This window comes from Galendromus occidentalis, unplaced genomic scaffold (genome assembly GCF_000255335.2).
Source record: "Galendromus occidentalis unplaced genomic scaffold, Mocc_1.1 scf7180000077073, whole genome shotgun sequence".
In the NCBI taxonomy this organism is placed as follows: domain Eukaryota; kingdom Metazoa; phylum Arthropoda; class Arachnida; order Mesostigmata; family Phytoseiidae; genus Galendromus; species Galendromus occidentalis.
The window spans coordinates 229,635-251,806 of NW_003805061.1; the positions used below are offsets into that span (position 1 = coordinate 229,635).

The 22,172-nt window shown below is 52.1% G+C and overlaps 5 protein-coding genes across 7 annotated transcripts; 3 read left to right on the forward strand and 2 right to left on the reverse strand.

Annotated features, from left to right (window-relative positions):
• The first annotated feature begins 556 nt into the window (after positions 1–556).
• On the forward strand, positions 557–1,551 carry LOC100908966 (10 kDa heat shock protein, mitochondrial). 2 transcript variants are annotated; one of them, XM_018638464.1, is made up of 2 exons: positions 557–634; positions 1,072–1,551. In XM_018638464.1, the coding sequence occupies exon 2, from the start codon at positions 1,074–1,076 to the stop codon at positions 1,377–1,379; it is 306 nt and encodes a 101-aa protein (XP_018493980.1). In that variant the 5' UTR covers positions 557–634; positions 1,072–1,073; the 3' UTR covers positions 1,380–1,551. The 2 variants fall into 2 exon arrangements, with proteins under 2 accessions (XP_018493980.1, XP_018493979.1); XM_018638463.1 differs by lacking the exon at positions 557–634 and adding an exon at positions 809–930.
• A 555-nt stretch (positions 1,552–2,106) lies between these two features.
• On the reverse strand, positions 2,107–4,701 carry LOC100909112 (heat shock protein 60A). Its single transcript, XM_003740604.2, has 3 exons — positions 4,599–4,701; positions 3,959–4,237; positions 2,107–3,830 (listed from the first exon to the last, which is right to left on the reverse strand). Exons 2-3 carry the CDS (start codon positions 4,227–4,229, stop codon positions 2,344–2,346), a joined length of 1,758 nt encoding a protein of 585 aa, XP_003740652.1. The 5' UTR covers positions 4,230–4,237; positions 4,599–4,701; the 3' UTR covers positions 2,107–2,343.
• Positions 4,702–9,543: 4,842 nt separating this feature from the next.
• LOC100899743 (uncharacterized) lies at positions 9,544–16,273 on the forward strand. Its single transcript, XM_003740624.2, has 11 exons — positions 9,544–9,615; positions 10,614–10,821; positions 10,980–11,132; positions 11,246–11,466; positions 11,575–11,730; positions 11,896–11,973; positions 14,833–15,034; positions 15,162–15,314; positions 15,436–15,656; positions 15,767–15,922; positions 16,046–16,273. Exons 2-11 carry the CDS (start codon positions 10,632–10,634, stop codon positions 16,124–16,126), a joined length of 1,611 nt encoding a protein of 536 aa, XP_003740672.2. The 5' UTR covers positions 9,544–9,615; positions 10,614–10,631; the 3' UTR covers positions 16,127–16,273.
• A 461-nt stretch (positions 16,274–16,734) lies between these two features.
• Positions 16,735–17,724, reverse strand: RpL11 (ribosomal protein L11). The gene is made up of 2 exons (XM_003740606.2): positions 17,261–17,724; positions 16,735–17,014 (listed from the first exon to the last, which is right to left on the reverse strand). The coding sequence occupies exons 1-2, from the start codon at positions 17,619–17,621 to the stop codon at positions 16,779–16,781; spliced, it is 597 nt and encodes a 198-aa protein (XP_003740654.1). The 5' UTR covers positions 17,622–17,724; the 3' UTR covers positions 16,735–16,778.
• A 1,568-nt stretch (positions 17,725–19,292) lies between these two features.
• Positions 19,293–21,737, forward strand: LOC100897292 (calcium channel flower). 2 transcript variants are annotated; one of them, XM_018638469.1, is made up of 4 exons: positions 19,293–19,436; positions 20,289–20,427; positions 20,778–21,194; positions 21,288–21,737. In XM_018638469.1, the coding sequence occupies exons 2-3, from the start codon at positions 20,298–20,300 to the stop codon at positions 21,182–21,184; spliced, it is 537 nt and encodes a 178-aa protein (XP_018493985.1). In that variant the 5' UTR covers positions 19,293–19,436; positions 20,289–20,297; the 3' UTR covers positions 21,185–21,194; positions 21,288–21,737. The 2 variants fall into 2 exon arrangements, with proteins under 2 accessions (XP_018493985.1, XP_003740655.1); XM_003740607.1 differs by having other exon boundaries at positions 20,778–21,737.
• The last annotated feature ends 435 nt before the right edge of the window (positions 21,738–22,172 follow it).

Here is a 22,172-nt window from a genome sequence, read left to right on the forward strand (position 1 = left end):
ATCCGATCGAGTTTGGAGTGCTCACCGGAGTCCGTCCCACACTTTTATTAGCTTATAGTCTTCCACTCATACCGATCAACGGAAGCCTCGATGCCCTGGGAGTAAACCCGTGAAAAGAAGCACAAGTACTTTTCGCTTTCAACTAAACGAGATGAATCCATACTCTCCGATCTCTGGAAAGCGGTGATCTTTCCCCGCCCACTGCACGATTGGGATCCTTGAGTGGGGGTTATCGCAGCTCAAATGAGGCCGGAAGGCCGGTCCTGCTTGGGAGACTGAATACTTTCCCCCTCAGCCCTCGAGGGAGGCGGGAAACTGAATTCTCGATTCTGTTTTATGCGAGGACTCGATCCTACGGGATCTGAGTATGTTTTCCCATGATCACCGCATGAGCAATCTTCACTCCAAGATTTCTACGATATCATAGTACAGATATCGGGCTCCCCAAGCGCTCCCCGATTCTGAGGGAGCCGTGTGCGCGGAGGCTGACTCTTTTTAAATTTTCCCGCTCTTCCCCCTCATCCGGTGAGGCTTCTACGCGGAGCCTTCTCTTCACAGCGATCGCTATAGAAACTACTATCGCATCCACTCTCCGCGCACGTTGTGACCGAGGTAACGAATTCACGGAGAATAGGTGAGTGTTCGCAAGATCCGAGTATTTCCATCGTCTGAGGACGGATCTGGAGGCCTTGTAGCCTCGAGAGAAGAATTTGCCCCGCTGCAGACTCCGTTGCGCGACGGAAGAGCGCGTTCGGATTCCACCGGCATCACTATGTCTGCGCGAAACTTCTCGAACATGTCGTGAGATGCCGGTAACTGATAACTCAAGACTCCACATCGGATTTCTAGAACTGAGACATCTCTGAGGCTGCAGATTTTCCGAGGAAATCCCGTGATTCCTCGGGACAACTTTGATGAATTCGGCCTCAAGTACATATATCTGAACTTTGAGCGCGGCATGTGTTCACCGTCGGCCGTCGGCGTTCGAAATCACGGCCCTCAGGCGAAATTACTATATGCTGGCTGGGAACTCCACAAGATCATTGGGTCTAATCTGATTATCCCATGCAGAAATGGCCGCTGCTGGACGTCGTCTGATTCCGCTCCTTGACCGCATCCTCGTGGAGAGGTTCGCTCCCGAAGTCAAGTCAAAGGGAGGAATTCTTCTACCGGAGCAGAGTCAGAACAAAGTTCAAACGGCCACCGTCGTTGCGGTCGGTGACGGAGGATACTCGAAGGACGGCCAGAGGATTCCGGTCTCGGTCAAGGCAGGCGACAAAGTCGTCCTGCCCGAGTACGGTGGACAGAAGATCGAAGTCGACAAGAAAGAGCTCTTCATTTTCCGAGACTCTGACATCCTCGCCAAATGGCAGGATTAGTTCCCCGAGAGTATTAAAATGAAGCGTTAGTTCGTCCCTTATCTTTCGTAGGAAGCGGAAAGCGAATAAATCAATGTCTCGTCAAGGATGATGCGTACTGTAAATTGAAAACACACACCTCACAGACAAAGGAATACACATTGAATAAATTTCCACCGTAAATTTCTACAAATTTGACTTTTCCCTGTTCGTGCCCGTTCGGAGCCTCGCATTCCAGCTGACGGGGGAGGGGGCGGGAGGGCTTTATTCTCGCGGGATTCCGTCTCGGGAAGGGGAAGGGGAAACTCCGGGCCCCATTAATCATCAGACCCCACTGGTTCGAAAGCAAATTCAAAGTCCGAGTCTTCCCTTTAGAAAGCATGACGCGTCCTCTCCGGGATATCTGCCGGGTGTACAGACGGTGAAAGACTGAGCCTCCCTGCGCTGATGTTCTAGAGACAACGAGAAGAGAAGCAGCTGCCGTACAAACATGTTTCGTCCCTTATATGCGTACCGGTTCCCGAAGCATCTCGAACAAGGCGTCTATCTGTCGAGGGGCCCTCTCAACTTCCCCGAGTAGCCCAACGACAGACGCACGAACGTAATTTCGAGCGGAGACAAACGCGTGGTTCTAGAACACGTGTTTCAGAATCGATTCGGGAATGGTTGCATCAGCCGCATGCCTGTTTGGTCAGGATAGAGAATCAGAGCAAGAATCCTATCGAATGACCAGACTCTCGAATAAAGTATGAGGGATTTATTCTCTAATAATAATAATGATGCATCCGGGCATTTCCATGGTACTAATCGATGAGCCTTTGTTTGTACAGAGCTTCTTGAATGCCCGTGGTTTGTTCAATAATGCTTGTCTATTCGTCCGATGTTTCTCTCTTGGAGTACCAAAAAATGATGAACACGCCTATGATACAACTTGCATATATGTATATAAATTCTAGTCTTCGGGAGAGGTCTACCAGCGCGACGCTCACATCATACCGCCCATTCCTCCCATTCCTCCCATGCCTCCCATGCCGCCCATTCCTCCAGCGCTTTCCTTCTCGTCCTTTGGCAATTCCACGATGACAGCCTCAGCGGTCGTGAGCAGAGACGCCACGCCGGAAGCGTCCGTGAGAGCGGTCCTCACTACCTTCGTGGGATCGATGATGCCGGACTTGATCATATCCACGAACTTGTCGTTCGCAGCGTCGTAGCCGAAGTCACGCTCCTTGGACTCGATGATCTTGTTCACGATGACCGAGGCGTCGACGCCGGCGTTGCTGGCGATCTGGGTGGCGGGCATGCGGAGAGCTTTCTTGACGATGTCCACGCCCATTCTCTGTTCCTGGGTGTCGCACTTCATGCTCTCGAGAGCGGGAAGGCATCGAATGAGGGCGGTTCCACCTCCGGGAACGATCCCCTCTTCGACGGCGGCCCTTGTGGCGCAGAGCGCATCGTTGACTCGGTCCTTCTTCTCGTTGACCTCCACTTCCGAGCTGCCACCGACCTTCAGGAGAGCGACTCCGCTCGACAGGCGAGCGAGACGCTCGCTGAACTTCTCCTTCTCGTACTCAGAGGTCGAAATTTCGATTTCGTCCTTGATCTGATTCACTCGGCGATCGATATCGGCTTTCTGGCCTTTGCCCTTGAGGAACAGGGTGTCGTCCTTGGTGATGGTGACCTCACCGACCTGGCCGAAGTCTCCCATTTGAATGTCTTCGAGCTTGACGAGATTGGCCTCGTCTCCGAAAACGATGCCTCCCGACGCGATTGCCATGTCGTGCAGCGTGTTCTTCCGGTTGTCACCGAAACCTGGCGCCTTGACGGCAGCGACCTGGAGTCCGACCTTGAGTCGGTTGAGGACGAGCATCGAGAGAGCTTCCCCGTCCACGTCCTCAGCGACGATGATCAACGGACGACGGGCTTGGTTCGCCATCTCGAGAGCGGGAATCAGCTGCTGGGCGCTCGAGATCTTCTTCTCCGAGAACAGGATGAGAGCGTCCTCGAATTGGACCTTCGCACCCTTGGCGGTGTTGATGAAGTACGGAGAGATGTAGCCCCGATCGAACTTCATGCCTTCGATTACTTCGAGCTCATCGACGAGCGTCTTGCCGTCCTTGACGGTGATGACTCCGTCGCGACCGACTTTCTTCATCGCGTCCGAGATCAAAGTTCCGACGGCAACGTCTCCGTTGGCCGAGATCGTGGCGACCTGAGCGATTTCCTCGGGGGTGGTCACGGGCTTGCTGAGTTTCTTCAGCTCCTCGAGACACGTATCGACGGCGAGCATCACGCCACGACGAATTTCGATGGGGTTGGCTCCTTTCGAAATTTGGTTGAAGCCCTCGCGAGCGATCGCGCGGGCAAGGATCGTTGCTGTCGTCGTTCCGTCTCCAGCCTCCTCGTTGGTGTTGTTGGCCACGTCTTGCACGAGTTTAGCACCGATGTTCTGGAACTTGTCCTTCAACTCGATGCCTACGAATAACGGGAATCAGTGAGTTCGACTTCAGTCACGTCTACTGCAAGAAATTTTCCAACGATGTACACGTGCTCCGGCTTCCCGACGGACGGCCGCCGGCTCCGGTAGGACGAGCCGAACTCACCTTTCGCCACGGTCACACCGTCCTTCGTGATCTTGGGTCCGCCCCAGGATTGTTCGAGAATCACGTTGCGACCCTTGGGCCCCATGGTGACGGCCACTGCATCGGCAAGAATATCAACTCCCTGGAGCATGAGAGCTCGGACTTCTCCGCCGAATTTGATATCTTTGGCGTTGCACATCTGGGATGTTGTGGCCAAATAACGGGACCCCATGTTGTGGGAACGGGCTACAGCCAGAGCTTGGCGACACACAGGACGGAGGAGTCTGTACATCTTGAACTCTGTAACGAGACGAATTACGACCATCAGTTAGCTTTGAGAGAATCCTGGAACTGCTATCATCGGCGCGAGTGCCTCGCGCGATAGCGTCCATGCCGTGCCGGCAGGCTCGGGAAAGTTTGCCTTCCCGGAATTTTGATCAGTTCGCTCGTGACGAGACTCTCGCGCGATGACCAAGTGGACCTGGTCTTCACTGTGGAGCGATCTCCCACGGCACTATGAACCGAAAGTTCGAGACCGGCTATCTCTGACCCCTAGCGCACCACGTGTGAGTATGAGTTTCGGGAAAAATTCGGAGATTTCGTCTCTTCCTTCCGAGCAGAAGATTATTCTACACCAGACGGTCTCAAACAGGGAACTTACATTTGCTTGGGAAGAGAATAGCGGACAATCTAAAGAATCAGCGACGGCTGCCGGCACGCGAACTGATTGCTCTGCGCGAATGTCGAAACTTCTCGAGACGCAGAGAGGTTCTCCTCGCGCGTCCGGAGTCACGTGACAAAAACCGGAGAATTTTCGATGGCGTAGCGGAGTCTTATCGTCTGGGAATCCGAAAATAAGCGATACCGAGAGCAAAGGGATCAGTTTTCCACAAAATACTTCAAAGACATCGCGTATCCACGGTTATAATTGCCGGCGAATGTTCCAGAGGATTTGATGGGGCGATCGGTGCTGGCGATAGAAGCCTAGCTACATGGTCACGGAGGCGAACTCTGACACACCGCGCGGAGAATAAACGATGGTCCCAAGGGTGAATAGCCCGATAGGGAGTAGCACATAGGAGTATCGTTGATTCGAAGTGACCCGATTCGCACTCTTGAGAGTTTTCGGAACTGAGGGACTCTCTCTGACGCTCGTGACGTCGTGAGAGTGGCAGAGGTTGCTGACTTCACGGGATAAATCTCCGCAGGATCTCCGAGCACTTTCCACGATGCCTATCGGATCGGATACACCGTGAATCCTCCAAAAGTGACCCGGGCTTCTATTTTTTCAAATACCTCTGGCGAGGCGCTTTTATTGGAGAGGGGCTACTATTGGAGGGGGGCTCTTAATGTTCCAAGAGAAATCTTGCTCCGGAAAAGTGACGATGGATTTCTGGGGGAGAGCGTGTTCCCGGTCTGGGAGGAAATTCTTGGGCGCCGCAGTCCAGATTCTATCACGTCAGCTTTTCCCCAGCCGAGTTCGGCAGTCAGGGGTCTCCTAGTAGAGAGGGGCTCCTATCGGAAGGGAGTCTCTGTTGGAGAGGGGGTTCCATTGGAAGGGGGCTGCGATTGGAGGATTCACGGAATCTGTCCACCAACACCCACGCCATACGCAACGTTTAGTCAGGCTGCCGTTCAACGGCTCCAGCAAGCTCGCCAAATTCTAGCCGATGTCACTTCCCGGGCTTTCGAGCCTTATTGTCAGATACAATCCGACGAGCTCGTCTTGCTCCCAAGTTCGAAAAGATGGAGGATGACGTCATATGATCGGGAATCTCCGAGAGTACATCGCTGGGACGGAGATCCGGGTCATAGGAAGCCATGACACGACAGAGCTCCAGGGCGGAATTTTTACATCGAGATAGTGATGCCTCTTCTGATCCTCGTGCTTTCCGCAGACTTCATCTCAGGATGGATCATCGCCGCTGGCTCCTTCTTGATCTCACACTAGCCTCTTGACTGGAGTCCGGTTCGCTCCGCTACATGACTATTGAAGCTCACTCATGGTCAACTACGGGAACATCAAAAAGTCCCGCACGATGCTCTGTAGAGCGTGAAGTATGCCGGCATTGACCCTGCGTCAGCCCTCATCCTATCTTTTTCACAAGAAGACCGTGGGTAAAGGTCGGTCGAAATGACGGCGAGCTTATTCGCCCAGATCCCACATCACCTCCAAGTTCCCATCGGCGGTTCTGACTCAAGCGATTTCTTTCTAGCGGAGGGCGATGGCTTCTCTGGGGATGGACGACTCGCCTTCTGGTACGTTTCCTTTCGAGAACCCGAAGCATGTTGCAGGAGGCGCCTCGAGGACGCGACTTCATTGTCCGTGCTCCATGCAGTCGCGTCCAACTCCACCCCGAAACTTGCGCGACTCCCGTAAAGGCTCTGAAGGATTCAGCGCTGTAGGGTCACCACCCCGAAGATCTCAGCGACAATGATGGTCGGTATTCGGATTACTTCGCTCCGATCGCCGCGCCGCCCATTCCCCTCGACATATTCTTCCCGCCTTCCTCCTGGGCTCTTCTCTCCGATGATGATCTGGAGTCGAGGAACCGACCGAAACGGGGGCGCAATTTCGCAGCACAGAACCGGAAGCGTATGGAAGGGAGACGTGCGCAGGACTGCTCGCTCGATTCAAATCATTATTGAAAAAAATACTCCTCATGGTCATCATTGGAACCTGGGCCTGATGGAATTTTTTTATAGGTGAAAAGTGATCAATCATACTATTTATGGATCGTCGCAATAGTTCGACACTGATTCGTTCTCGGCAAGGGGCTTGTTCATCTCTCCCATGGATTGCTGTACCAATCCCAACCACGTCTCTATCGGGAATTCGACCGCTGAGTTCCGGACTGCGTCCCGATTGAGGTCGACGATCAACGAAGTTCACAGATCATGATTTCCGAAACGATATCGTGCGATGTAGGCCAAATACCGACTAGCATCTCCCGTGAGCCCTGAAACCTCTCGCTCTTCATCCGAGAATATCGACCCTAGACCAGCATGACATGCGCGGGAACAGCCGTCTCTATGATCCTCAGAGGTCCTATCGGGGACCTTATGATGAAGACGTTCGCAGATGTCTACGCTTCCGCGAACCTCCCAGGAATGGAGAAGATGTTCCATGATTTCAAAAGCAGTATTGCTGCTTGCCCGGAGTAGCTCGGGGAGACGGATGCGAACGGCACTAGAACGCGGCCTCCGGAGGTGGGAATCGGACCCGGCTCCCAGTACACTTCGAGAATGGTAGTCGCACGACAAAGCATAAATTGGAAGATCTTGCTGGAGATATCGCTGTACGCTTCGAGGCGCGAAAAGAGGGTACCTATCCTCCAACCTGCATGGATACCGCTCTACCTAGAAGATCTCAAGCATTTTCGCAGAGTCTGTGGTCGCTATCGGTCCGGGGGCGAATCCTTGCTTCGTGAGTAGACTCGCAGAAAAAAGAACCGATCCCCCATCCGTGACCTTTACTAGGGTCGATGCGAGGACCGAAGACTTGAGAGAACTTCGTGACAATTCAGGCGACATCAGAACTCAGGTTCTGTGCTTGGTATCCGACTGGCACAAGAGCGTCGCAGAAGTTTGGCGACTTTTGAGAAAGTCTGACGAGATTCATGGACCAAAGAGCAAAATGAAAGATTAAGTCGAGAGGAGAGGATCTGGAGCATTTCCGAGCTAGAGCTGTTGAATCTCGAAATGATGGCGTCCACTCCTGAGCTTATAGAATGTTCCACGATTCCAGGGAGGAAGATTCCATTCTAACAAGCGCCTAACCTGCCCGGACTTGCGGACTTCGCATCTCTATCAACTTCTGTAAACCTGCTCCCGTATTCCTGCTGACCTTGGGAGGCTGTCGACCATCGTGACCAATGCACGGAGCTATTCGCCGAAAGGCTGGTTCCGATGTGGGGCCTCCGGCGTGAGAACCGACTGTCTGAACGAATGCTCCGGAAGTCGATGGAAAAGGAATGTTCTATTCGATCTGACGAGCTGGAAAAGGACTACCAGAGAAGCTGACCCAATAACGGACTTCCGGCTAAAAGGGACTGATTTCCAGGCCCCAGTCCAATCTCCTCCCAAACTGATCGAATCGGTTATGAGGGATCTATTCTCGCGATTAGGAAACTCGGAAAAGATAGCCTATTGGACGATTTTCAGGGTTTCTCGTATGCGTGTGCATCGTTAGAAAGGCTGCCGCAGTGTTCCCGATGACTTACAAGTTCTATTCCGATTGAGCACCCATCTTCTAATGAAACGGACTTCCCACATTCCCGAACGTTCCGGCCGGTCCCTTCGAGTCCATTTTAATGAGGTTTTACTGTAGTATTCGGTTTCCCCCCGGACGAGCTCCACAATCCGAACAGGTTGACCCAAACCGAGTTTTTCCGAGCGCATTACCCATGGGTACGCGTCGAGAAGTGAAACTAAGTGACGCCCAATGCCAAGGACAGGGGCGTTCCCAGGATTTTTTTTGGGGGGGGCCAGACTAGGTTTTCGGGGGGCCAGAGATCCAAAATGATGAAGTACCCTGTACTCCTGCATTACGCAAAAAGAACTTCCTTGGCCCCCCCTGGGTACGCCACTGGCCAAGGACGATTCGTTACGACCGCGACCATATGTACGGCTTGGCTACAATCGTGTCCCGGTCCTGTACTCATGTCCTTGGGATGTTCTTCCCCCTCCGACACCTGCACCCAAAGAGCTTCTTCTTGTTCATCTGTATCGCAGTCTAATTCGATGTCGATGTTGAGAATAATACGTGTGTGCTCAAAGTCCACTTTCTGGACTATGCTAAACTTTCGGAGCTCGCGGACGGCGCTATGAAATGCCTCGGGGGTCGACGGCTAGAATTTACCGAGATTTTTGTATCTTTCAGGCGTTGACTTCTCTTCGCACAGCGGGACCAAGCATGTCTTCATCTCTCTTGGAATGCATCGTTTCCCCGGGAAAGGATTCTCCGCTTGTGAGCGCGACTGCCAGCGGCCGACTCACTAAACTCCGATCTGTAGAGCTGAATTGCTAAGGACCGCCCTTAATTTTCTTTTGTTGAAGCAGAGCCCCTACAATAATCGGAGCTCGAGGTAAGCGGGACGGATTGAGGGTTGAATCATCGAAATGACCCATGAAGCTAACAACAAGTGATTGGGCTCCAAAATATATCCCCCCCTTCGACGAGTCACAATCTGCTCGAATGTACATAGGTCCTTCATCGCTCTCGCCTGAGCCTTATTCGGGGCCTTTCCTCATATGCATGCTTCTGAAAGTGCTCAAGGACGGAAGAAAGTCGATTCACTAGTCGTTTGGCGATATGCGAGAATCGATTCACCGGATATGTGCATGCAAGAGTCCCCTTCTTCCATCTCCTGAAATCTATGTCCCCGAATCGAGTCGGTCAGCATGTCAGCGTTGAACCCGCACCACGTGCCGTCCTGATTCCCGAGATGCGCCGGGTGAGAATACCGCCAGACTGGACATTGAATCGAGACACCAGGACTCGGTAAGAATCCTCTGGCGGACAATGAATCTTGATTCCACTGACCCTTTCCGGAGAGGAGGATTAGTGGATCTATGAGGGCTTCTATTCTAGTCCCGAGGCTTCTATGCGCGACGGAGCTCGCACCGTATCGCCGGTTCGTATCAGCGGATTTCAATTGGCGACCTGTGAACTGGAGGTAAAGTACCGACAATGTAACATCCGAGATGCTCTGACATCAGATGTCACACAGCCGGGGCTCTTTTCCCCGTAGCCCGGTCTGGAAAACCGACGTGAGTTGTGAGCCTTCCGGGCACCCCAGACTCTCCAGAGAATCTACACACATCACTCTCACTCTGGAGAAGACTTACCCGTAGGGAGTCTACAATGCTCTGTGAGAATGGATTTTTGGAGCTCCGACATCGGTCCATACCGTCTCACTCGGACACTCCCTGGATCCCGCTCCCAAGTAACGTCCTCACGGCCCAATCACGCAGTCAGAATCTCGTCTGGCGCTCTCAGAGCGGACGAGCCATTTGCCCGACCAACTATTCGGTTCTTCTGCCAGCTCGGCCCATACGTGGCGGGGCCTCCCGGCTGCCGGTCAACGTGGGTGGCTCCATCATTGCGATTGGATCGGTGGTCGAGCCTGGCATCTCTTGTTGCCGGTCCCGCGATCCAGAGAATAGTCATGCTCTCCAGTATATTTGCAAGATCGCGTATAAGCAGATGAGCCTATTCCTGTCTCGGTGCACTTCAACTATGTATGATCGATTATTAGTTATCGATCCAGGACTCGGTTCCCGGATAGCTCTCTTTGGAAATCACTCGTGATTTTCCTAGGAAGCCAGCAAGGCCTCCATCCTCCGCTCCGGGAACTCTGCGCTATCATCACTGTGGGGCATCAATCAGGGAGCAGAATACCTGACCGAAAAACGAAAGCGGCTGAACATTCGAGCCTTACCCTTTTTCGGACGACACGTCTCGTCCCATGTCCAGATTCGTATTCTTCCTGCATAGGTCAGACGGGAGATCTGCTGATTCGATACTCTGCATCAGAATCCCGACTCGGCACCGCAAATCGTCGAGCCTGGGAGAAAGCTGTGGATAAATACAAGTTGTAATTTTGCTGGAGTGTATCGGGTGGGAAAAGTCTCGTGATGTGCCACCAATCAATTTTAAGCATTTTCGAAACAGGTGGATTCGTGAACGAAAATGACGGCAGAAATCAACTTTGCCCGGCTCCTACGCCAGCTTCCGGAGCTGCGGACGGCTTTGGTGGAGAATCGGAAGATGGTTCTTGTTCCAGCAGCGGCGATCGTTGGATACTTAGTTCTGCGCGATCCAGCCAAGAATGCTCTCCACCGTTTTTTCGCTCACTTTTACAGCGACTGGCTCCTCGAAGGTGCGTTTTACAGAATTCACTCGAAGAGTTCTACACGAAATCTGTTTTCGCTACCCCAGTCCGTGCGGAGGCATCGCCCGCCAAGAGCTATGGAGATTTCGGAACAGCCAGAATCAAGCTCGGAAAACCTTGTCAAACGATTTCTCTCTCCGTATCAGATGTCAACTTGGTGCTCCAACCTTTTCGAGAATTCCTGGGAGATCAGCTAGCTTCGCAGAAGGCTCAAAGCCCGCATTCCCATGATAATGAGCCCCTGAGCATACTGGAGATTGGAATGGGGCCAGGGTCCAGTCTGGACTTCTACCCGAAGGGTCAGTAATGCCGCCCCGCCTGCGGCCGCACCTGTGACCGCAGCGCCACCGGGAATCACGAAGTATCTGAAGCATAGAGCACACTGCAATAATCATGAATTACCTTTCACCAGACAGCAGGATCGTCGCCGTGGAGCCGAATCCCTACTTCGTCGACAGGCTGCTCAAGCTGCAGGAGTCGCACCCAAACCTCGTAAAAGTCATACACGGTTCCGCCGAGGATCTCAGAGACATCCCTAGTGAATCGATTGATGCCGTGGTCAGCACTCTGGTCTTATGCTCGGTGTCGGATCTCGACAAAAGCATCAAGGAAGTCAAGCGGGTTTTGGTTAAGGTGGGTCGAGCTTCCAGTAACCTTTCTGTACCTCGAATTATTCGGTCAATGCTGTTGAACGTAAGAATGATGCTTGAAGAACATCATTGAATCAAAGCTCTGATACAGGGAGGCAGATTCTACTTCTTCGAGCACCAGGCCTGTCCTAAGTCATGGAGACGCTACTTGCTGCAAATCGTAGCAAATCCCCTCTGGAGGATCGTTTTTGATGGATGCAATTTGCATCGACAAATCCACCGACAAATAGAGGCCAATGGATTCGAGGTGACCTTCCGTTTTTGATCCGAGACGGGAATCGCGGAGTCGATGTTATCGGATAGACTAGAGCCTGAGAGACCCGTCTTGAAATATGTACACTTCGTACTTTCTCGAGGGGTCGCGGGGGTTGTGGACGCGACGCATGCGACCTAATCCTATGGTCCTTTGCAGATGGACCACGCCAAACTTAATGCCGGAGCCAGCTGGTATGTCTGCCAAGCGGGGACGGAGGGATATGTTGTGAAAAGATAATTTGTCCGAGCAGGATGACTTCCGAAGAAGTCTCTCTGCAGAGCTAGAGCACGTCTGACTGGCCGACGAATATGCAGAAATGAAGCTTCGTACGCAGGGTTTCGCAGCCTTTCTGTCCCTCGAGACCCCCTCTTAGCCATGAAATCGGCTTCGGGACCCCATCGATGGAGTCTCGGGATCGGAAGTGAATGAAATACATATATGCTACACGGTTCTCTGCCGTGGAGAACGATTGGTACTACTCAAGATAATGATTCGTCTGTCGCTGTTCCGAACGAGACCTGATAGAGACTGCATAGAATCTTAAGACTGCATAGAATGATCATTCGACGTCTCCGGGACCTTTGCCCGGAAACCCTTCGGGACAGGCGCCGGCACCCCTTCTCGGTTTTTCCTGCTCTGTACACCGAGTCACCGCTTCCGTCCGCTTGCTCTTGGTGCACTCGCTCCGGAGGCGCTTGCGATGAGTCGGCTGGCTGTCAGTGTGTTATCCGGCATTCCTCCTTCGCTCGTGATAATCATTTCTCGTTTTCCTCCTGCTCCTCTTCCCTTTTCCCCACCGTGTTCCCCATGACAACTTCTTTGTTTTTCCATTCTCCTGCTTCCCCGGTTTCGTGTCCCCGCTCTTTCCAACTTCGCCGTGGACTCGTATTCCTCAACCTTTTTCCTTGTTCACCGCTTCCCCGTTCTCCGGCGTCCTCCTTTTCCCGCTTCCTCGTTTCCCCGCGTCGAAGTTTTCCCGCTTCCTCGTGTTCTCGTTTTCATTCCTCATACAACACCCTGCAACAGTGGCGTATCCAGGGGGGGAGGAGAGAACCAGGTCTCGTGCCCCGGGCGCCGATTCCGAGGGGGCGCAACACGAAGATTTCTGTCCCCACTATCTACGCGCTGACACTCGAGCTTCGGGTTGGTTTCGATACAGAGCATTCCGGCATTCACATAAGAGAGTAACGGTGGAACTGCCCCCATTCAAAACATCAAGAGTCTTTCCCACTAGGTCCGTAAGAATGTAACGCGATTTCTCCAAAAAAAATTCGCTCTCTGCCTCCCGCTCACGACGTGGTTCCTGCCGTTTCTCCGTGTCTATGCGTTGAACGGAATCATAGTCCAGAGAGAGCGGAGGAAGGAGGAGGGGACGCATTTCTGTCCTCTGCTCCAGGCGCCAAACGGGCTTGGTCACTTGGCAGCTGCCCGGGAGATCAATAATCCACGTCTCGGTCTCCCGCCTTGCCACTCTCTCGCTCTCCCCTTTTCCCGCTTTCCTGTTTTCCCCTTTTCCTGCAGCCCGGTAAGGAATTTCCTCTCCACATGCACTCCGGGGATCTATGATCTACCACGGCCACCATATCGAGATTCATGGGTGGAAGACACCATCGCTCGATGACGGCAACCCCTAATGACCTTCCAGAGCGAGAGCGGCCAAGAATCAATCGCCAGATTCTCTCAGGGATCGGACCAGCTCTCGGGGTATTTTGCGAATTTCCATTTTTCCGAGTGTTTGATTTTCGGCGGCTGGAGCGCTCGAATATTTTTTCACCCGACAGCTCCCGAAAACCAGTCCCTGGATTCCCGCGGCGATCGCTTCGGCCGTTCCGGTGTGTATGGGGAACACACGACGGACAGAAATCTCTTTTTCAGATTACGCCTGCGAAGGGTCGTGAACAACCAAGGGTTGTTTGAAGGGAAGCATTCCTGGATAATGGAGGGGAAATAAATAGAACTTCGTTGAGGGACCCGTGCTCGTGTGTCAGATCACACCCGTTCTGAGGGATTCGATGTTCTAGATTCCAGGGTTTAGCCACGAGGAATAAGTCGGGGAGCCTAGACGATGAGAGCACTAGAAACCAGTTTTCGTGTCTCTCAGCATGAGCTTCAATGCAGAGAATGGTCAAGATCAACATTTGATTAGCTTGAATTCGTAGCACCGGAATTCAAATCAAGGGGACATTTGCGACGAACGATCCGGCCCCCACGATCTTGAGGCGATTTCGGTGCGCTCACAGTCAGCCCCTGTGGACGAAGCTTCTATGCGCGGCTGAGCTCGTTCCAAAGTGCCGCAGCCGTAGTGCCGTCAGATATTGGAAGGACTGGAAGCCGAAACTCCACTTTAAGTAAGTGTTCTGAGGAAACGTGTGAGTATACACAGAGCCTTCGTCGTCTCTGAAATCCGATGCGAGCACATGCTCGGCAATATCATAATTATCGGGAGAATCACAAGCCAGTGATGCGAGTTTCAGCTGATATACCTCATTCCATTTCAACCGGTGAGCGAAGGTTTTATTTCATACATATGCGCCGAGACAGATTTCGAGCCCGTGTATCTCTTCGATAAAATCGATGTATCGGAGCGGCGAGAGCGCGCCCCCTTCTTGCCGCTAACCCTTGCTTTATTGACAGCCACCTGTCGGAGGCGCAGGCGTCTTCCGGGAGACACAGCAAACAAGACTTTCATTATTCTCTCATGACAGTCATCGCATATTAAGACTGTTATCGACCCCTAGAGACAACTTGATGGCCCGTCGAGAGCTCTGAGAATTTGAAAGATTAAAGTTTCCTGGAGAGTGTATCTCGATCACTTGGGTACCTTGTCATCCTCCCTGGAGCCGTTCGATTGAGAATCGACTGCTCAGTATGGTGGATTTCTCCGCTTCTCGTACACCTCGATACTTTTGGATAGTCCAGTCTTGAATTGCTTACTCGATAGCCATTTTTTCGAGAGAGCTCCCGGCGTGAGAGGATTTGGTGACATGTGAGCTTCCCTCTGATCGCATGGTCGCGCTCTGAGACGTCTTGTGAAGGAGCGAGGGACGTCAAATGTCGCCGGGTCTTTCGTTGAAACGAACCAATGCCTTGCAGAGAACTCTGATGATGGCAGTTGAGGTCAACTTCGCACGCTTCCTGCAGCAACTACCGGCGATCCGAACCTCCGTGATTGAAAATCGAAGAATGATTCTTATACCGACAGCGGCTGTTTTCGGATACTTGGTCCTGCGTGATCCCGTCAAAGACGGGCTTGATCGCTTTTTCGCGTACATATACAACACTTATCTACTCAAAGGTGAGCTACAGACGTATTGATATTCTTTGTAGTTTCTTGCGCCTTGGTTTGCACGATTGTCAACCATACAATGGGATCCTATGGGTTTCTACGAAGCAGACAAGAATCGTTTTCCGTGTTCGGTCAGATGTCAACCTGGCGCTGCGAGCATACCGTGAACACATGAGGGAAGAGCTCGCCTCTCAGGAAACCCTGGATCCCCATTCGCACAATGACGAGTCCCTCCGAATACTGGAAATCGGTATGGGACCCGGCGTCAATTTGGATTTCTACCCAGCAAGTGAGTGTATGCGCTCTCCCAGGACTTGTTCGATTCGTTCGGTTTGCCTAAAGTTCCGGCCATTCGCCGGAGGAGGGAAGAGAAAGAGGATGGAGATCGTAACGAGTTGTCCAATCAACAGACAGCCGAGTTATCGGTGTCGAACCGAATCCCTACTTCGTTGATCAACTCATTCAGCTGCAAAAATCGCACAGAAATTTCGTCAAAGTCATCCGAGGCTTCGCTGAGGATCTGCGAGACATCTCGACCGAATCCGTTGACGCTGTCGTTGCCACTCTCGTCTTGTGCTCGGTGAAGGATCTCGACAAGAGTCTCAAAGAAGTCAAGAGAGTGCTGGTGAAGGTGAGCGGGGGGATTTTCCCTAAATCGAAAAGATGCGAGGACAAATCATCCTCGATGAGCAGCGGATCGTCGAAAGTCCAGATCTTAATCTCCATCGTATTTCTTCGCAGGGGGGCAGATTCTACTTTTTCGAGCATCAAGCTTGCCAAGTATCCTGGAAACGTTATTTGCTGCAGATTATAGCGAACCCTTTCTGGAAGATCGTTTTCGATGGATGCAATTTGAATCGTCAGACGCACCGTCAGATTGAGGCGAACGGATTCGAGGTGATTTCTATACTCCTCTCACATTCTTCGTTATGGTGTACAGAGTCTCGGAGCCGACCGATTGAGCCTACTAATAAGCTCGCGCATAATGAGCGGGATAGTAAAAGCCTCGCTTTTTCGCAGATGAGCCACACGAAACAATCAGTCGGACACATGTGGTACATTCTTCGATCGACGACGGAGGGCTACGCAGTGAAAGAATGAATTCCCCCGGAGGAATATCGCCGGCCAAATTTTCTATGGTTTCTGTTGGACATCAGATGGTGGAATCGAAACCATCGACACCGTACCGAGCTTGTAGTGTCACATGCACCTCCGAGAAAATAAAAATTATCCTCATGGAATGGAGCTGTTCAGAGATCGACTTTTCCGCGACTAGATCCTTGCTTCCAAGGGACCCCGGCACGTCGAGGGCACCGGAATCTCGCACAAAAGTTCCCGGAAACGTCCGCGAGGAGCTCCGTCGACTTCGTCTCCTCCTCACGATGGATGCCAGCGTGCAGCCTAATGGAGCAATGATCCATTTGAATCTCGATCTACGAAATCAGATCAGATAGCGATTCAACTTCCGTTGGCTCTCGTGGCTACGGGGAGCATTGGAGGAGGGGGCAAACAATCGCGGTTGGAGCAGTGGATCACGCTGAGTGGAGCTCGCTCACGAGACCGTCAAGGAGCATCGGGGACTAGAGATAGACGACCCGGAGCACGATTTTCCCCGGAGCGGCGTGCTCGGGTTCCATCCCGCTGAAGTTCTGTCGAACTGAGAGGCGTCGTTCCACACATAGATGCCAGAAAGGAGAAAGAAAACTCGCTCGTGCGACAGAACGTCCTTATTTTATCGAAGCAACGATCGAGTTTACTTCTTCTTGGGGGGCAGGATGATTCCGTCGTACTTCTGTTGGAACCACTTGATCGATTCTTCTTTCGTGAGTCGGTGCTGGATTCCAACTTTTCCAGTCTTCTTCCTCCGGTGAGGAACGTTGTATCCGGCACGGCCGAGGACAACGAAGAAATCAAGACCGTAGATACCGATCGAAGGATCGTACTTGATTCCAAGATCGATGTGCTCCTGGATACCGAAACCAAAGTTGCCTGCAAAACTTTTCCTCGTTAAGCGTGGTCAGAAATACCCGGCCTGGGACTGTCGCGAAGAATGGGTTTCGTTCGATCGGAGGAGCATGAAATTACACGGGCCGAGCGTTCTCAATATGTAGTTCGAATGGCAAGGATGTCAGGACACCTCGCTCGTGTGGACAGCATGCGTGAAGAACCGAGTGTGCAATGCTTTTTGGTGCTTGTAGCCTCCTCGGAGGATAGGCAAACTGCTATTCGTCTCACCTGTGTCGGAGAACATGTCCTTGCGGAGTTCGTATTCTCGGACTTTGAGACCTTTCTCGAGGATTTCCTCGGCTTTCACGCCACGCACCGTACAGTGGACAGCGATTTTTTCGTTACGTCGGATACCGAAAGATCGGACCGTGTAGCGAGCTTTCGAGAAGACGGGGTTCTGTCCGGTGAGCTGTTCTAACACCTTGGCGGCACGGGTGAGCCTATCTCCAGATTCTCCGACGCAAATGTTAAGACAGAGTTTGCGGATTTTGATGTCTCGCATGGAGTTCTTCTCCTTGTCTTTCTGGATTCTGCCAGCAACAGTCTTGTCGGCGCCCTTCGTGGAGGGTGGCACCTTAGTCTTCGCCATTATGCACTCCTCCTAGGTGTCGTCTGATGGAATTCACCGCGATTTTCACCGATTTTCACGGAGAAATCGCCACGTGCTACAGCCCAGCAATATGGCGCCGTAGAAAAGGAGGAATCAAGCCGCAAAACAGACGGACCGCGCCATTCCGCACTCTCTATCCGACGGAAGCCTGTTTTCGTTTCTAGAGGGTTAAGCGGAGTGAGCCTGCTGCGAATACGACTTGTCGTTCGATCACGTGGACCAATTGCGACAATTTCGGTCCTGAAATGTCCTCAAAACGCAAAATGCTTGTTGTAATTCGGGTTCTCAGGGAATTCTCAAAATGAGAGCAATACAGGGATGCATCGGCTCGAGCATGAGTACTGCGAAGACGCTCCACCCGCGTTCAAACCTAGATACGATGATCTCCCCTACCGGCGAGCAAAGTGGCGACCGATCGGGAGAAGACACAAATCGGGACCGCAAAATTCGAAAGCCACACGGACACAGTCCACGGATCCAGTGTCACCTGGTGCGTAACCGTACGCTGTCCCGATGCTAAAGTCTCCCGGTGATCATGATGAGAATGAAATGTCCAGTTACAAAGCCCGTCTGTATTGGATCGGGAGCTCGATTTCGTCGACCAAAATGGGACCTCGGTCGATGATAGTCAATCAGGAGGGGGAGGCTGGATTCTTGGAAGATCTGCCGCTCTCTGTTATCGCTGCCGGCGGTGGCGCGACGACATCAGAGGCGAGATCGACACATCATCCTCGTACCACTCAGCATGGGAGTCAGCTGGTGGATTCAATTGTCCGACACGAGGAATATGTAAATTTGCCTGCTTGGCGCAATTTTACGACTGGAACACCGTGGTGAATGCGAGACAGGCAGACCTATGATCAAAAAAAATCTTCGGGGAAGTAATTGTTGTTTCATATTTGGAATTCGACCGTTTTTCATGGAAGGCCCGTTGAGTCACTCTCGAAGCCCTGCTCGATGGCATCCTTCCGAATTACCACCGGGGACGAACCAAAGCTAAACGATTGGGAATGAACGCGAGAACCCCGGGAGCTTTCCACGAGGGGTACCCGGCCCATTCCTGAACTCCGCTCCTTGCGAACGTATGATCTAGAATATGGAGTCTAGACTGATCCGACGGAGTCCCGAGCTAAGTTACGCGATCCACGCGATTTCTGGAGGGCCCTCCGAACGGGAGTAGGACGTACCGGGAGAGGTCGCCCGTTTCCATACTTTTCAGCAAAGATCATCAGCATCTCTCCGTCGGCAAATGCCTCACGTCGGGATTCGAGACAGGTTCATGTCGCGGTTCCCCCCGGATCCCTCCCCACGCACTTGAATTCGTCCGAGAGATCGTTCCAGGACGCGCCGGCGCACTTGCCGAACCCCACACACGCTAGCATCCTCACTTGTCGAGTTACAAGTACTTTACATCTAAACAGTGCAGACGGCCGCGCGGGGAGACTTGAAATGGCAGAGCTAGGAAGCTCCTTCGCAGCGTATGTTCCTACCCGGCGACATATCTCGCTTCGCTCAAAAATCAATTATGGGGCGTTATCGGGCCGATAATTTCAGGAACGTAATAAATATTTATATCAGAATCCTCCTCTCCCTCTGAAAACGTTGCGGATGGACAATGTTTTGATGTAAGGAGGTCCGTCCCACCGTCTAGCGGCAGTCGTCATTGCTCACACCGTAGAGGAATTTCGAAGCAGCAGGCGAGCCGCTGACCCGACGTCAAATCTAACTTTCTCGGTTTAGCCCTCCGTGCGGTGTCATTGTTCTCTTCGACAACTCTCACTCGAACCCATTCAGGTATGATGAGAGGTATCCTAGTTTCGCGAAGTTCGGGAAAGATTTTCTTCCCTGAGCGGAAACTCTCGAGAAATCGTGACAAAATAGGAAGGCGTAGCGTTCAGCCCACTCGGTGCATTTCCGGAAATCGACGGAGAGCAATCGCTAACAATGCCGATTTTGTTGAAGTTTCGAATGAAGAGTTTCGCGTCATTTCGAATTAGAATCTCGCCGAGTTCTCGTTGTTCTGTTACATATCGAGCATGGACAAGCACCTGTGGAATGGACGAGTGAATCTGTGATTCCAGCGAGAGTACAGAGCTCGGACCGCAAAAGTCCCATATTGTGGTCGGTAACACTCCTCCTCAGCGTGGTGATCCGAGCGGCACAATGTCAATTGTTGTTCGCGACCCACGTTCGCGGTCTGCCTGCCCACAAGACGTGGCGGATAGGATCGTAGAGGCTGGCGTTGTCTCATGACATGCCGGTACGGTCGGAGCGTCGTGCATCCACAGAGGAAATCGCTGTGTAAGAGTAATCATCAGTAGTGCTGTCGGCTCTTGTGTTATTTCCAGCCACGATTGGCAGGGAACAACAAGATCTGATAATCACGCATCGCTGTCGCTCCGGTGCTGAGTGAGATGACTCATGATGGCATCGATTTTAGCGGCGGCCTAAAGTAGGAGTGCGCAGGCTAGGAGCTCGCCCGTAGAGCATCCGACGTCCGTATAACTTGCTGTGTTCAGCAATGCGAGTCGTTCGGATACTGGAGCGGATCCGCAGTGTCTCTTTCGGAGGGGCTGAATGACTCGACCGAGATTAGCACGAGAGGAATTCAGCGAGGACGAGAACTGAAGTTGCGAATCTTTCCAGCAACTCATCATGAACGCTGATTTCATGAAGAAAGTGCCGAGGGAAGCTCTTCCCAACGCGGAGGAGATGAACGCTACCGACAGCGTCCCGTGGTACCTCAGATACGGAGCCCGTGTCCTCGCTACGATCGGAGGAGTTCGTAAGTACCTTCCCTCTTCTGGGCTGGTTTCATTACCCTGGTGATCCGAACGGGCAAACAGTTAGTGGGCAGGATCGAGGAGACTCCTTCGAGACAACTCCAAGGAATTCTATCAAGATCGATCGCTTGAGTAGGTATCCATAGTCATGAGTTCGATGAGGCGAGTCTTATATCAGCCGACTCCGAGTCATGCAGAGATAGGGTTATCATAATGATGGGTAGCTCAGCTGAGGAGGGATAGACCGGCTGTCCTATCCTTTGAGGTGCGCTTCTTGAATCTAATTCCGAGCTCAAGTTACTCTCGTGTGGTCGAGTAGGACCGAAATCCTAATTTTATTTCAATATTTCAGTGAGTATCGTCCTCGGGATTCTCGGATGTTTCGTGAGCATCCTCGTACTCTACGGAAAATCTGTTCTAGCCGGAGGCCTCGAAGCCGGCGGAGGCTGCATCGTTCTCCTCATCGAAGCTCCTTTCCTCTTCGCTTACGTTGCCTTCTCTCAGAAGCCCAGGGAGTGGCTCGAGAAGCAGAACAACACGCCTTTTTTCAAAGCCATACTCCTGATCACCATCGGCCTCGTCCCTCTTCTGATTAGCACCAATCTCAATACTATCTTCGGGTCCGGACTGGTCCTCATGGCTGGTGTCTTTTATGCTGTCATCGGCTTCGGCCGTAAAGCTCCTCGAGAGCAAATGGCGGCTGCCGCCACGGGCCAGTCACCGTCGGCGATGGAACAGGGTCGCCCCCCTGTATACTGAGCTTATTGACGTAAGTCAATATATCCTGAGTGAGTCATATCACTGTTGGAAAAATCGGATGAAATCATCGAAGAGCGCTCATATGAGACAATTATGAACACAGGAGGCGAAGAACGCAGAAGATGCAATCAAACTTCTCTCGCTCTCCTTCTCATCACCGGAGAAGCATTCATTCAGCGACGGCTCGTCCCGGGATGCGAGGAATCGATCTGCGGTCAGGACAGGATCCGAATCTATCGGGAATCGGAGTCGATGGATTGAGGATGGATATGACAAACTAGGCACTCTTTAAGATAAATCGTTTTCGGAAGGGCTTCGTCACAGGCGCATCGCAATTCAGTGATTGAATCGGTCATCGTAAATTTTAATCCGGATGGCATGGAATCGATCACCGGTCTGGTAAGAGCGAGGAGCAATAATAGGGTCGACTGTATTTACGTTGTACATTTACATCTGAGACAATCCAGTGCAAGTCTTTTTACAATCGTCTCTTCAGCCTTCTCTACGGGTTTTATATCGCTTGAAAGTCATCGAATAAAAAGTTTGGAAATTTGTCGAAGCCTCTCAATAGTTACGATGATCTATGATTACGATCTGCAATTTCGAGAGCTTCGCTCCGAAACGGGTGCGAAGCCGTTTTTCTCGATGGTACCAAGTTCCTGTAGGGCGTACAGGCCAATCCAGAGGTTTCAGCGCGTCCTGGTTTCTGAAAATATTTCCGACGGCCCCCAATCTGAGAGCACGTCTCCCGTAAAAACTCTTCCCGAGACAGCCGTCAAAAAGTCCACGACTGACTTTCGGCTATAGATCTCGTCACGTCTCCCCCTTCACATTTCTCAGCCTCTAACCCCATTTCGACGTCAGGCGGGTTCCCTCCCTCCCAGCGTCGTCTGCTCGTCGCAGCTAAGGTAAATAAACACACGGGAAGATTTTTCATCGAATTATGCGCGTTCCGGGGAAATAATCAGAAAGTGATCTTTCAAGTCCG

Coding starts and splice junctions, on each gene's coding strand:
- LOC100909112 (XM_003740604.2), bottom strand. CDS start 4,229: ATGTACAGACTCCTCCGTCCTGTGTGTCGCCAAGCTCTGGCTGTAGCC. Junction 3,831..3,958: donor CGGTGTGACCGTGGCGAAAG/GTGAGTTCGGCT, acceptor CGTTATTCGTAG/GCATCGAGTTGAAGGACAAG.
- RpL11 (XM_003740606.2), bottom strand. CDS start 17,621: ATGGCGAAGACTAAGGTGCCACCCTCCACGAAGGGCGCCGACAAGACT. Junction 17,015..17,260: donor GGACATGTTCTCCGACACAG/GTGAGACGAATA, acceptor AAAGTTTTGCAG/GCAACTTTGGTTTCGGTATC.
- LOC100899743 (XM_003740624.2), top strand. CDS start 10,632: ATGACGGCAGAAATCAACTTTGCCCGGCTCCTACGCCAGCTTCCGGAG. Junction 11,133..11,245: donor TCTGGACTTCTACCCGAAGG/GTCAGTAATGCC, acceptor ACCTTTCACCAG/ACAGCAGGATCGTCGCCGTG. Junction 11,731..11,895: donor TAGAGGCCAATGGATTCGAG/GTGACCTTCCGT, acceptor GGTCCTTTGCAG/ATGGACCACGCCAAACTTAA.
- LOC100897292 (XM_003740607.1), top strand. CDS start 20,298: ATGAACGCTGATTTCATGAAGAAAGTGCCGAGGGAAGCTCTTCCCAAC. Junction 20,428..20,777: donor CGCTACGATCGGAGGAGTTC/GTAAGTACCTTC, acceptor TCAATATTTCAG/TGAGTATCGTCCTCGGGATT.